Below are 14,458 nucleotides of genomic sequence, written 5' to 3'. Positions count from 1 at the left end.
CAAAATGTGAACTTCAAAAATGTCACTTTGTCTATTTTATTTTGCTTAAGCAGCTGGAGAGCATCAGGAATTTTTGTTGTAACAAGCCTCTTGTGTACAGTGATATTAAAGGATTGTGATTCTGATACATGGAGCGCCACAATCAAGTGGCTGGAATAATATACAGGAACATGTGTGCAGAATATGAACTGGAAAGCCCAAGGTCAAAATGGGAAACACCTCTGAAGGTGGTAGAGAATGAGAGGGCAAAGATCCTGTGGGACTTCCAGATCCAGACTGATAGGATGGTAATGGAGAACCAACCAGACATTGTAGTGGTGGATAAAGAACAGAGGAAAGCCGTTGTGGTGGATGTGGCAGTACCAAGCGATGGGAACATCAGGAAGAAGGGACATGAGAAACTGGGACTCAGAGAAGAACTGGAGAAAGCTTGGAAAGTGAAGGTGACAGTGGTGCCTGTGGTAATTGGAGCACTCGGGGCAGTGACCCCCAAGCTGGAGGAGTGGCTACAACAGATACCTGGAAAGACCTCAGACCTCTCAGTCCAGAAAAGCGCAGTGCTACGAACCGCTAAGATACTGCAGGACCCTCAAGCTCCCAGGCCTCTGGTAGAGGACCCGAGCTTGGAGGAGAAACCACCCGCGGACGGTGACAGGGGCGGTTTTTATATATATATATATATATATACACACACACAGTGGGGCGAAAAAGTATTTAGCCAATATTCAGTATTTCGTCATAGGTATATTGTCTGGTTTTGAAAATAACAAAATGATTGTCGGAAATCAGACCCGATCACTTGACTGATGGCTTGATCGAAAATCGGATGTTGTTTCTTGATCAGGAGCGGACATTCAGTTTATTATTATTACCAGCGCTTTATATTTCAAGCCTATTATTTCTGACAAATACTTTATTGGAAGTCTGGATATCATAAACCGATCACCAAAATTTATTGCGGCACCAGTTTGATCAGGAGGTGCATTAGAAACAGTTCAGCTAAACCAGGGGTCAGCAACCTTTACAAATCAAAGATCCATTTGGATCAGTTTACCACAGAAATGAAAACACAGGGAGCTGCAACACCCTTTGGGAAACCCGGTGTTTCCAGTGAGGGGCATCATTTCACTCGTTTTTACACTTGGTGAAGAGATGTTCTCTTTTTTTTGTATCCTCTGTCATTTAATGGGTTCCGATAAGAACTATTTCCTGAGAGTCCTCAAAACTGGCAAATATGTCGTAATTTACCTGCAGTTAATCTGCTTCTCTGATAGATTTTTGTCAACGAACAACTTTTTTTCTCATCTCGATCAGGATGTTTTGGGACAAAAGCTGCGTATTTATTCTGGGATGTCTCACCATATTTGAGACTAAGTAATTCCTCATCATATGAATCATACTGGTATAGTTATTGAAAGCAAACAAATTTGCCCAGGTGCCATTAAACGTACTGTTTTCTTCAGGAACATCAATTTTCTCCAGATTCGTCATCGTAGTCCTATCTAAGTCGGAACTTTGTTGGGATAACACGCCGGCGGGAGTTGTGGCAGTGACGTCAGTCAATAGTCACATAGAACTTTACTTAGAATTTGTATACATTTAGATTCTATTTTTTTAACCTAATACTCAGCCCTTTACTTTTTTTTTATTTTTCATGAACCTTTCCTGTTTACTGCTTGCTGACCACAGTCGTCAGCACAAGGGAGCCACTCCAGGGACGAACAGCTCCCCTGGTTCTGACCTGCTACTGGTTCAGACCTGCTCACAGAAAAACAACAGCTGGTGGACGGACGACCCGGAGAGGTTCTGAATGATGAGGCTTTTAATCACTTCTCATTCCATCTCATTCAACATGTACTGTCTTTTAGAAGAACTTTCCATCCCATAAAAAAAATCTGGTTGGCGTTCACAGCCCCAGACACGCCCCCTTTGCGCGTTCACGCTGCTCTCTTCCTCCTGCCCGCTTGCACATCCCAACAGTGTTAAAGGCACAACAACAATCTTAGAACATGATAGTTATTTCAGAAAACCAGGACCAGGTTCTGAAAAAGAACCTGGTTCTGAAAAAGAACCTGGTCCTGGTTTTACTTGCTTCCAATTTTATTCCAGCTTCATCAGACCCGATCTGTAATGTTTGTTGGAGCAGGCAGGTGGGTAGAACATTCAGGGTAGGAATACTTAAGTGCTCTGGAGCACATTCTGGGTAATTACAGAAAGAAGAAGACACTGACGGACAAATGAGGAATAAAATGCTATAGGTTTCTAAATTTAAAGAACCTATTTGGTGCAGAAAGTAGTACTTATGCATTGTTTTGTTTTTTTTACTTTGTAAAGAGAAATAGATTGCAAGAAAAAAGTATCACTGTATTTTTGTTTGTTTAAGGGATTTTTCTGACTCACATTCCTGCACAGTAGGTGGCAGACATGCACCTTACACACCGAAAGAAGACGAGAACTGCCCTAAATCTTATTTTATCCGTAGGGAAATTGCACAGTTTAGCATAAAAAAGAATAGGAATGCATCTCACAGGGCAGTTTTTTAACAAAAGATCATGAAGTCAGGAGAGCGTCTTCAAACCGTCTGAAAACATTCATAGATGTTCATGCAGATTCATTCCTTTCTATCTGAAACTATAGAAACACTTATTGTTTGACTCTTTTTTTAATGAGTTCAACACGAAGTTTAAAACTTGTTCTGAGAATTTGGTTTCAATGGCGCAGAAGAACCAGAAAGATTAGTGTGAAGGGATTTCATGACAGGATAACAGAGAGCTGCAGCACAGGGATTAAAGAGCCGCATGCGCCTCCGGAGCCGCAGGTTGCCTAACCCTGACCTAAACTAAGCAAAGCTAGCAAGTGGTCATTGGTTCTTCCTGGCATGCCAAAGGTAAAAAATGTTCTGTAGGTTTTGTTTTGACCTTGTAGCCTGGAACTTGAAACTTGAAATTCCAGTTTTACAATTTGTGTTAGAAAAAATGAAAGCTAGAGGTACAAAACTAAAGTCCCAATTCTGGCTCCATAGTATAGCTGCTTCTTGTTAATGTGGCTTAAACATAGGCTTAATCTATGATGTTTTTGATATGAAATTGGAATATTAAAGATGGGACAAAGATGATTAGAATTTCTGGGATCCTAAATGTGCAGTTACAGCAAAGAGGCAGGAACCGGGGAAGAAACTTAATGCTGCTGTTGCAACACTTGCACAATTTCCAACTGCACATTAACGCAAATCTCTAGACATGGTCAAGACATTCTGCTGCAGTTCAAACTGAGCATCAGAGTGGGGAAGAACAATATAATTCAAGTGACTTTGAACGTGGCATGGTTGTTGGTGTCAGATGGGCTGGTCTGAGGATTTCAGAAACTGATGATCTATTGGGATTTTCACCCACAGCCATCTCTAGGGTTTACAAATGATGGTCAAAAAAGGAGACAATATCCAGTGAGCTGCAGTTCTGTGGACAGAAATGTCTTGTTGATGCCAGAGGTCAGAGGAGAATGACCAGACTGGGTCCAGCTTATAGAAAGACAACAGGAACTCAAATAACGCTGGTTACAACCAAGGTCTGCAGACGAGTATCTCTGAACGCACAACATGTTCAAATTTGTCACGGATGGACTACAGCAGCAGGAGACCACACCGGGTGCATCTCCTGTCAGCGAAGAACAGGAAACTGAGGCTACAATTCACACAGTCTCACCAAAACTGGACAATAGAAGATGGAAAAACGTTGTCTGGTCTGATGAGTCTCCATTTCTGCTGCAACATTCTAGTGTAGGATCAGAATTTTGCGTCAACAACATGAAAGCATGGATCCATCCTGCCTTGTATCAATAGTTTAGGCTGCTGGTGGTGGTTTTATGGTGTGGGGGATATTTTCTTGGCAGACTTTGCACCCCTTAGTACCAATTGAGCATGGTTGGAACACCACAGCCTGCCTGAGTATTGTTGCTGACCATGTCCATCCCTTCATGACCACTGTGTAGTCATCTTCTGATGCATAAGGCGCCATGTCATAAAACTTTTTAGACTGGTTTCTTAGAGATAATCAAGTGTAAATAAACTATATGTCCAAAAAAACAAGTAAACAAGAATAAATGTCAAATCCATTCACATTTTAGTTTCATAAAGTCCAGCCTTCTGCTGTTTTTAATAAATAACCCAAGGGGAGCATTCTTAGAACATTCTAGCACACTGTATGGTCACATGTCTTTGCTAAATTCAAAGTGTGTGTTGTCCGCTGAGATGCATTTGTTTGTTTTTAAGTTTTTGTAGAATACACCTACCATGCCTCAATCCAAATGGTATTTTCCAATTTTGATTAAAAATGATTTATCTCATTTTAAAATGATTTTGTAATCATGTTTGTAAATTCAATAAATAACTTTCAACAATTCAGGCAGATCGATGTGGTTGGATCATAGAAATGTAAACTGTTTCATCATTATACCTTTGATAAACACGTGTTCACTCTGTATCAAGCAATAAAGAAAGCTAGACACTAAGACAATAAACATTTTAAAATTAAAAGTACCATTTGGTTGATGGTAAAATTTGATAGAGGTCCTGACATGTTCATTGCAGAGGCTTTTGAAGACCATCTTTTCTACTGTCTTACTGTTGAGATAAACTGTGGAATAATGCATGTCCACCTAAGTTCAAGTGTCTGTTATTCTGGTTACCCAATGGCGTTTAGGCCAGGTCAATAATTTAGAACATTTAGGCTATGTGACCGGAACTTATTTAGCTGTTCATTATCACTTTTTTCTTAGACACCCTGTATGGAAGCGATTCTGTAGCCCAATTAAAAATCAAAGTCAAAACCAGAAATGCTTTTTCATTTTCATTTTCATGAAGCTGCATTTTTTGACTCAAAATTAAAATGAAAAAGCAATCCACCAAAATGCTTTTTCATTTTCTTCTTCAACACTGCTTATTCTGTCACTTAATTCAAATGATAATGAAAATGGTATTTGACACTTCATTTTCAAAAAGTTCTCTGGTAATGAATTTTGATAAATTCATTTAGAAATGTCTAATTTGACAATTAAAATGGATTAACAGAAAGGCTTTTTCATTTTCAAAATGTAGCTGCATCAAATGAATTAAAATTGAAATGAAAAATCAATACTTCAAAATGCTTTTTCATTTCTACTTAAAAACCGCTTATTCTGTGTCATAATTATAATGAAAATGCAAAGAGGGGATTGCATTTTCATTCCAACATCCACCCTGCGAACATTATTGCATTATTTAATTTGAATAAGCATTTCCAGCGGGGAAGCGGGACGACGACGTCAGCGCTGTCTCAGTGTGTCCGTCTGCTAAGAGACAGACATGCTAGGAGTCAGAATTGAGTATTCACCCGGACCATGCTATAAAATGACTTAAAGCAGCTTGAAGCTGTTTCTGTGATGCCAATTATATGTTCCAGTCTCCAATAAAATATTCTGATTAATGATGTCAAATGCAGCACTGAGGTCTAAAAGAACAGGAACAGGTCCAGTGTCTACACCATGAGGAGATCATTGTTCCCTTTAGCAGGACCTTTTCTATGCTATGATGTGCTCCAAATCCTCACTCAAAAATCCTCCTCAATCCTTAAAAATAGTGCTTAAAGTGTTGATATGCAACAGTTTTCTCAAGTTTTCTTTTTAATCCGTGTGGTCAGTGCTTTTTCTGTTGAAGAACGGAGCTGGAAGAAGCCCGTGTAGCAGTATGCTAACACGGGCTAACAACATTAGCTTTGGATGAACATAAACAGGCTGCAATCTGCATCTTGGCTGAACATAAATATGTGGGAATAACATCAGCTTTTATTTAGTGGGGACATGACTGGGAAACACAAATCCACGTGATTGTTTGAATGGTTTCTAAGGACTGAGCGACTTTTCTGCTTGAAGCTTACACCGCCCCAGAAGCGCTGTGTGTGCTAGCGGTCCGAGCTCTGCCAGGACACACACTTTTACCGGGACACCCTGTTCTCCTGAGTTCGGTAGCTCTTTCACGTAGAGCTGCGGGACGGATCACAGTCCCAAGTCTCCCACACGTAACGAAGCATCCTCCCTTCCCCTCAAACACAAAGCTGTAAGTCCGTCTGCTCTGCTCAGAGACACGGCCGCTCGGTCCACTGGTCCACTTGACTAATCAAGTGCGGGAGCGGACTACTTCTTTTCTATTTTGTTTGTTGTTGTTGTTTTTTTATTTGTTCAATTCATTTCACTTGTGCTGCATTGATGTTTAAATTGGATAATCGCGGATTAATTAGTTGGGAAATAAAATAAAGTAAAATAACGAATAATAATTATATAATAACGAAAAATTAACACACAACCCCCCCCCCCGACAATACCATCGTCCATCCCGATGGTTTACTGCAAACATCATCAACTGCAAATTTAAGGGACATCACCCAACCCTAACCAGGATACCTGGCAGGAGATCGATGATCCACTTTGTAGTCTTTTTAGGCGACCTTTGGTCAAATGTCTTGGATACTCAGGTACAGAGAGGGGCAGATCTGTCCACTGATCAGCCCCACCTGTGAGTTGGATCCTGAGACTTGAGGCACTCAGGGCAGACATAGATTGCTAGTGAGTTGGATGCTTGCGAAAGCTCTGAATTAACCTGTTGATCTTCATTCTAATACTTGCCTATGATCCATGAGCTCTGGGTCAGGACTGAAAGAATGATGTCCCAAATACAAGCGGCCAAAATTTACTTCCTCCATAGAGTGTCGGGGTGCTCCCTTAGGAATACAGTGAGAAGCTCCGTCACCCGGAAAGAGCTCGGAGTAGACCCACTGCTCCTCCACATCGATAGGACCCAGTTGAGTTAGCTCGGGCATCTGGTTTGAAAGCCTTCTGGACGCCTAGCTGGGAGGGTGTTCCAGGCTTGTCCCACTAGGCAGAGACCACAGAGAAGACCCAAGACACGGTGGAGAGACTATGTCTCCTTGCTGGCCTGGGAACGCTTCGGGGTCCCCCAGAGGAGCTGGAGGAAGTGGCCGGGGTGAGGGAAGTCTGGGCATCTTTGCTTAGACTGCTGTCCCCACGATTCGGTTCCCTCCGAGCGGAAGAAGATGGATGTTTGGATGGAGAATAGAGAATTCTCTTTAGACAGGAAATCAGATCCAAGAAACACATTAAAGATATATATTGGAATATATTACTGGTGCTAATTTAGAGAGCTCAAGAGGACAACTGTGTCATCAAGAAATAATGGTTTAGCAGTTGTGCAAGTTGTATTCCCTGAAAAAGGATGAGATACAGTATTAAGGAGGTTGTCCTGAATCCTTCCTCTAATGGAGATTGTTTTTTGTGTAGAAGATCCTGCAAACGTCACCTCTAGAGGATTTTCTTATGTATGGACAAACTATCTAGTCTAAGTGATGCACATGCATTTTGGACTTGTTCTTCTTAGGGTCTGGACTCGGATGCATCGCTTCTGCACAAGATCAAGAAGTCCTTAAAGGCCATCCACTCGTCTGGCATGGGTGAGTTTCTTCTGCCCACAGTCTGGTTGTGATTTGTTCTCCCTGTCACTGTGGGGGTGTGCTCACCTTGTCAGCAAAGGCTTCCTGGCTTGTGTCAGGGTGGACAAACATTCCTGTGGTGGTGCTTCCTGTTTCAACTTGCTGAAGGAGATTTTGCTAAACTAAACTAAACTGCTAAACTCTGCTAAACACACAAATTCATTAGTTCCTCTGTCACCTGTTCCAGATAAATCAACAGGCTTAGGATAGGTGAGTCTCAGATGGACAAACTACTGTTTTCTCTTGTCTCTCATTGGTAAGAACTTCAAAAGAAAGAAAAATGCATAAATTAAAAATTTTCCAGAGTCCCCCCCCCTTTTATATCAGTTACTAAGCCATCATTTATTTTAGCAGGTGGTGTTTTTATTGTATCACATTTAAAACCTGTTTTTTAAATTAATATATACTTCTTTTTCTACATCAAATTAATTTAAGTTATTTTCTATTATAATTTGATATTTTTATTACAGTATGAATATGGAATTCAAATCACTGTCATAACAAAGCCAAAATGTTACTATTTGTTTTTGAACCTTTCTTATGGATAAGGGTGGGGATTCCTCTGCCTGTTTAATTTGCTCCTCTATTTTTAACCTCATTACTCTTCATTAGAAAATTATAATTTTCAACCCACCCCCCAAACTTATAATTATTGTTTTTTCATACATACACTGACCAAAAATATAAACGCAACACTTTTGTTATTGCTCCCATTTTTTATGGTTGAAGTCAAAGATGTGAAACATTTTCCACATACACAAAATAACCAGTTCTCTGAAATATTGACACTCAGACAGCTGCTGAAACAATCGGTTTGCATAACCACAGAATTTCTGCACAAACTGTCAGAAACCGTCTCAGGGAAGCTCATCTGCATGCTCGTCGTCCTCATCGAGGTCTCGACCTCACTCCAGTTCGTCGTCGTAACCGACTTGAATGGGCAAATGCTCACATGCGATGGCGTCTGGCCCGTTGGAGAGGTGTTCTCTTCACAAATGAATCCCGGTTTACACTGTTCAGAGCAGATGGCAGACAGAGTGTGTAGCGTCGTGTGGGTGAGCGGTTTTCTTATGTCAATGTTGTGGATCGAGTAGCCCATGGTGGTGGTGGGGTTATGGTATGGGCAGGCATATGTTATGGGCGAAGAACACAGGTGCATTTCATTGATGGCATTTTGAATGCACAGAGATACCGTGACGAGATCCTGGGGCCCATTGTTGTGCCGTACATCCAACAACATCACTTCATGTTGCAGCATGATAATGCACGGCCCCATGTTGCAAGGATCTGTACACAATTCTTGGAAGCTGAAAACATCCCAGTTCTTGCATGGCCAGCATACTCACCGGACATGTCACCCATTGAGCATGTTTGGGATGCTCTGGATCGGTGTATACGACAGCGTGTTCCAGTTCCTGCCAATATCCAGCAACTCCGCACAGCCATTGAAGAAGAGTGGACCAACATTCCACAGGCCACAATAGACAACCTGATCAACTCTATGCCAAGGAGATGTGTCGCACTTCATGAGGCAAATGGTGGTCACACCAGAAAGTTACTGGTTGTCTGAGTCCCCTGACCCCCTCAATAAAACAAAACTGAAGATTTCAGAGTGGCCTTTGCTTGTGGCCAGTCTAAGGCACACCTGTGCAGTAATCATGCTGTCTAATCAGCATCTTGATATGGCACACCTGCAAGGTGGGATGGATTGTCTTGGCAAAGGAGAAGTGCTCACTATCACAGACTTAGACAGATTTGTGAACAATATTTCAGAGAACTGGTTATTTTGTGTATGTGGAAAATGTTTCACATCTTTGAGTTCATACCATAAAAAATGGGAGCAATAACAAAAGTGTTGCGTTTATATTTTTGGTCAGTGTATAAGCCGTTATTTGAAATGAAGTTCTATGAAAGAAAAATAAAGTAAAACTCTCCACACTATTTCACTTTGGCTGCACTGTAGGGTAGTGGTTGGCACGTTCTCACAGCGAGAGGGCCATGGTTCAAATCCAGGATGGGATCTCTCTGTGTAGAGTTCTTCTTGTGCATGTGGGGGTTTTATCTGGGAACTCCAGCTTTATCCCATATTATGAGTGTATGTAGTTCTGTGGTGTGTGTGCAATGGACTTCTCCGTTTAGGGGGTCCCACATTAAATTATCTGTCTCCATCTAACCCCTTCTCTGCATCCTTCTTGCTCACGCAAGCCCTCTCATGTCTGTGTGCTGTGTCAGCTCTGTTTTTAACTGAGGCAGATCAAAAAGTGCTCCGTGGCTCTGTGTCAAACTGAACAAGGCTGCATGGAATTCGGACATAGCCCATATCAAGTTATTTTTACCCATAATGCTCAATGATAGAGCCACAGCAGGCGCTGTTTTAACTGTAGTTCTGTCTGTGTTGCAGCCCACATTGAAAGCCAGGAGCAGTACTTCCAGTCCCTGGAGAAGTTTGGACAGCGCTTTCTCTCCAAAGATGATGATTGCGAGATAGGCTCAGCCTTCATCAAGTTTAACCTTCTGACCAAAGAGCTAACAGCGCTCTTCAAGAACCTGGTGAGAAGCTAGCAACACTCTGAATTGAACCCATACAGCTCTGAGGTTCAGCAATACGTTACCTTAACAAGACTTCCTGTGTGCAGGTGCAGAACATGAACAACATCATCTTCTTCCCTCTGGAAAGCCTTCTGAAGGGGGACCTTAAGGGAGTCAAGGGGGTTGGTGTTTGGAAGCTCTGCTTTATCAACCTTTCTATTACCATTTACTGTTCAGAGTCCTGTGTGGTGTGCATGTGTTTTCTCTTTTTGGACCATTCTCTGTCAACCCTGGAGATGGTTGTGGGTGAAAATCCCAGTAGTTCAGCAGTTTCTGAAATAATCAAACCAGCCCTTCTGGCATCAACAACCATGTTCAAAGTCACTTCAATCCCTTTTCTTCCCTGTTCTGATGCTCGCTTTGAGCTGCACCAGATCATCTGGACCATTTCTACATGTCTAAATGCATTGAGTTGCTTCCATGTTATTGGCTAATTGGTAATTTGCATTAATGAGCAGTCAGACTGAAATTTATATTAAAGAAAGGTGAACAATAACAAGTTGTTCACTACAACTGATCAAAACAACTCCCCCACCTTTTTGCCTGCCAATCTCACTGCTCCATCCTCCCTTTATTTGTGAGCAAGTCTCCGAAATGCTTTAAATTCTTCACTTTGGCCGGAAGCTCTCCACCCAGACAAGGGAAACCACTTTTTTCTGAAGTGCCAATGCTTTTGATTCGGAGATGCTTCATCTTAATCCAGCCACTTCACACTCGATTGCAAACTCCCAAAGTGTCATAGTTTCACCAAAGACATGGCTCATTGTTGTTCGATATCCCCACACCTTTCACCTGCTGTGGGGGTACCACAAGCCAGCCATACTCAGTTGGATTCTGTTTTTCAGCTTGAGAGCATGCCTTTTTCTGGTGACCACCACTGGGATGAGCATCCTGTCAGGAACCATAGACCATACAGTTACAGCTTTTAACAGCTGTGTTGGAATTAGATGTGGAGAACATTGTCCACTTTGAATCAATGTCTCCAGCCTCCCTCTGCACCTGATTGAAGCTCTACCAGGGTTGAAAGCTCTTCTGACAGTGGTTTCAGACACCTGTTCACGACAGACTCTTAGAATAAGTTTGGGCCTGTCGAGATGGTCTGGGACAGAGTCTCTCCTCTTTCAGCAAAAGCTCCACCCCTTTCTTCGCACAAGTGTCAAAGACACACAGCTGAAAGTCAGAGGATACAACTACCAAATCAGTCACTGACCACTGGCCTGGAGTGTCCTGGTACTCGGTGCACTGTTGTCCTTGAAGACAGTGTTTGTACTGGGAAAATAGGGAGGCTATTCCTTCCAACTACCAGTATATCTAGGAGTTTCACTCAATACTGCATGAGCATTGATGTTTCTTGAACCTCTCCCAGAGTGTCCAAGAAACCTGACCCACTGGTGTTGTGACAAGTACCAAACTATATGTGAGCAGAAGATTGCAGGCTCAATTCCCGATTTGCCCGACCATGCATTGAAGTCTTGTTGAGCAAAACACTGAACCCTAGATTCTACCATCAGTTTGTGAATGGGTACAATTGGGACTGTAAAGTGCTTTGGGCCTTCTAACAAGGTATAAGGCCTATGTAGTAAATGGCAAAACTATACGCCTTTTACAATTTTTAGCACCAGCAAACTGGTCCCTTATATTTACCTTGTTGATCTTCTTTTTCCTTCAGGACCTCAGGAAGTCCTTTGACAAGGCCTGGAAGGATTATGAAACCAAACTGTAAGCATGACATTCAAAATATCAAAGATAACTGTTTCTGTTGTCTGTCGGTAAAGGAGAAGTGAGACCCGAGTGAAAGCAGGAAGGATTGAGATCACAGTGAGATTAGGGAACCCTCTTTACCCTAAACCAGGAGTCAGCAACGTTTATGACATGAAGTGCCAATTTAAAATGTTCTCCTTAACAACTGAATTTACAAACAACAGGTCGAAAAGCTTTTTTTAAAAATATTTTGGCATGAACAATATTGCACAAAGAAAATAAGTCAAAGTTTGATTATTATTGCAACTATGTTTGTTGAAACCAAAAGAAGTATTTGTAGTTTGTCGTACCTACAGCAAAAGGACAGTCAATATTTCTAAGAACTTCACAACTACTAACATAAAAAAATAAATGTATGCATGTGGTTTATTCATCTTTTGTTACATTAGACAGGGCCTGAGTATCTTCATGTAAGTTAATTCTGTGATGGTGCTTTTATTGCATGAAAAATTTAACGTTTTTAAATTGTTTGCAACTGCACAGCGTCATTATTCATTATCATTTTTTTCATTTGTGAGTTTTTCCTCCTCATCTTTTAATGGATCTGTGGTTGCACAGTTCTCAGGCACTAATGTAATACTGGTTGGAAACAGGGCATCCATACAAATTGGTTCTCTCATCCACTGAATTAAGGTGGGGAAATGACAAGAGGAAACCTACATAGTCAGCTTAGGTCAATGCCCGTGGTAGAGACAGATGACCCAATTCTACGTGACGAATGCCAGCTTCCTGGTATTAAAACTTCAATAAAACTCTTGTGAGTCGCATCAGGCTTGGCCAGATTGATCCAGCATCGTCCTTAAAAAACAAGTTCTTACAGCGTGTTCCAAAGTATCAGGCAAATGATACATTTTTTAAAATGATTTTTCTACATTCTTGATGCAAAAAAACAGAACACTTTTCAAGTCACTAACCATTAGAGTATATATTAAATGCTATTGAACAAACACATTTTTTTTTAATGAAAACCTTTAACCCATTCCACATTAGGACGCCCAATAGAGTTCTACAACATTTGATAGATTCTAAAGAACTAAAAATGGTTATTTGTTGAATTTCTTGCATTACGAGGTTATATTTACTGAAATCTAAATCTATTCCAATCAAACACATCTTCATAGAACCCCTCATTTTGTAGCAGCTTCACTATTGCTACCTATAGAAAGCACTTTTTGTAGCACTGAAGAAGGTGATCAGTCAGAAACTCAACCTACTTTTCAGAGGGTTATTTTTATTTGTCTGCCCATGATTCAGGCCCAAAACATGACTCTACCACCTCCATGCTGACATTGCAGCCTTGTTGGGACGTGGTGGCCATCCACCAACCACCCATTTGCTCCATGCATCTGGATCATCCGGGGTTTCATCAGTGAACTGTTTGAAAATGAGTCTTCATGCATGTCGGGGTACACTGCAGCCGTTTCTGTTTGGGACTGTTGTTTAGGGGTTAGAAGGTTTAGGTAGAACTGCAATCCTCTGGAGGATCCTCCACCTTGATGTTGGTGGGACTCCAGAGACTCCAGCAGCTTCAAACATGTGCTTGCTGCTTTGTAATGCTATTTCAGCAGCTGCTCTCTTAATCTGATGGATCTGTCTGGTAGAAACCTTCCTCATTCTGTCTTTATCTGCACCAACCCGTGTGTCTCTGAATCAGCCACTAATCTCTTCATAGTACGATGATCACGCTGAAGTTTCAGTCAAATATCAAAGGTTTTTATACCTAGTTTAAAGCATTTAACTACTTCATGCTTTTCAGCAGCAGAGATCCTTTTTCTTTCCCATATTACTTGAAAATGTTGGTCTGTTTACTAATGTGGAACGTCCTTCTTTAGTAGTTTTTCCTTTAATTGAACTCACCTGTCAAACTATTAATTAAAGATGTCTGAGATTAATGTCAGTGACCCAAAGACACCAGAGACACAATATCGTCCATGAGTTTAAATAAAAAACAAAGAATTGTATCTTTTTTATACTTAAATACAGTTTGCATAATAATTTGGAATGCACTGAAGATCATTCATGCAGAAAACCTGTCCTCCTTGAAAAGGTCTTGCTAGTTAATATAATAGACTTTGCCACCATTGAAAACCAGGAAATGACGGTACTATCGCTGGATGCTGAAAAAGCCTTTGACAGAGTAAATTGGAAGTTCCTTATTGCCGCCCTCCATAAGTTTGGTTTTGGAGAAGCATTCATCAATTGGATCAAAATATTATATCACAACCCCAATGCATCAGTTAGAAGTAATAAACAGACTTCAAACAGGTTTTTTCTTGGAAGAGGAACCAGACAGGGCTGCCCACTCTCTCTTTCTCTTTTTGCTATATTCATTGAGCCTTTAGCTGCAGCAATAAGACAGAATGAGAGCATTATAGGAATAAAAACCAAACACAGCCATCATAAAATTAGTCTTTATGCGGATGACATATTACTGTTTTTAAGGAATTTACATTCTCTAAATGAAACAGCAATGATCATAAATGAATTCTCCTCCATATCAGACTATTCCATTAATTGGAATAAGTCTGTTTTATTACCACTCAACAGGAATATGGAACAAAGACTCACAATTC

At 41.0% G+C, this 14,458-nt stretch overlaps 1 protein-coding gene across 1 annotated transcript in view; it reads left to right on the top strand.

Annotated features, from left to right (window-relative positions):
- The window catches only part of LOC101166523 (arf-GAP with SH3 domain, ANK repeat and PH domain-containing protein 2), a 52,226-nt gene that overhangs the window by 11,801 nt on the left and 25,967 nt on the right, over positions 1-14,458 (top strand). Inside the window, exons 2-5 of the mRNA XM_004084002.4 lie at positions 7,424-7,496; positions 9,937-10,085; positions 10,172-10,246; positions 11,794-11,843. Of these exons, the coding sequence (XP_004084050.1) occupies positions 7,424-7,496; positions 9,937-10,085; positions 10,172-10,246; positions 11,794-11,843 (347 nt within the window). The remainder of the gene's footprint in view (positions 1-7,423; positions 7,497-9,936; positions 10,086-10,171; positions 10,247-11,793; positions 11,844-14,458) is intronic.

This window comes from Oryzias latipes, chromosome 24, assembly GCF_002234675.1.
Source record: "Oryzias latipes chromosome 24, ASM223467v1".
Classification (NCBI taxonomy): domain Eukaryota; kingdom Metazoa; phylum Chordata; class Actinopteri; order Beloniformes; family Adrianichthyidae; genus Oryzias; species Oryzias latipes.
This window is presented reverse-complemented; position numbering and strand designations above follow the sequence as displayed.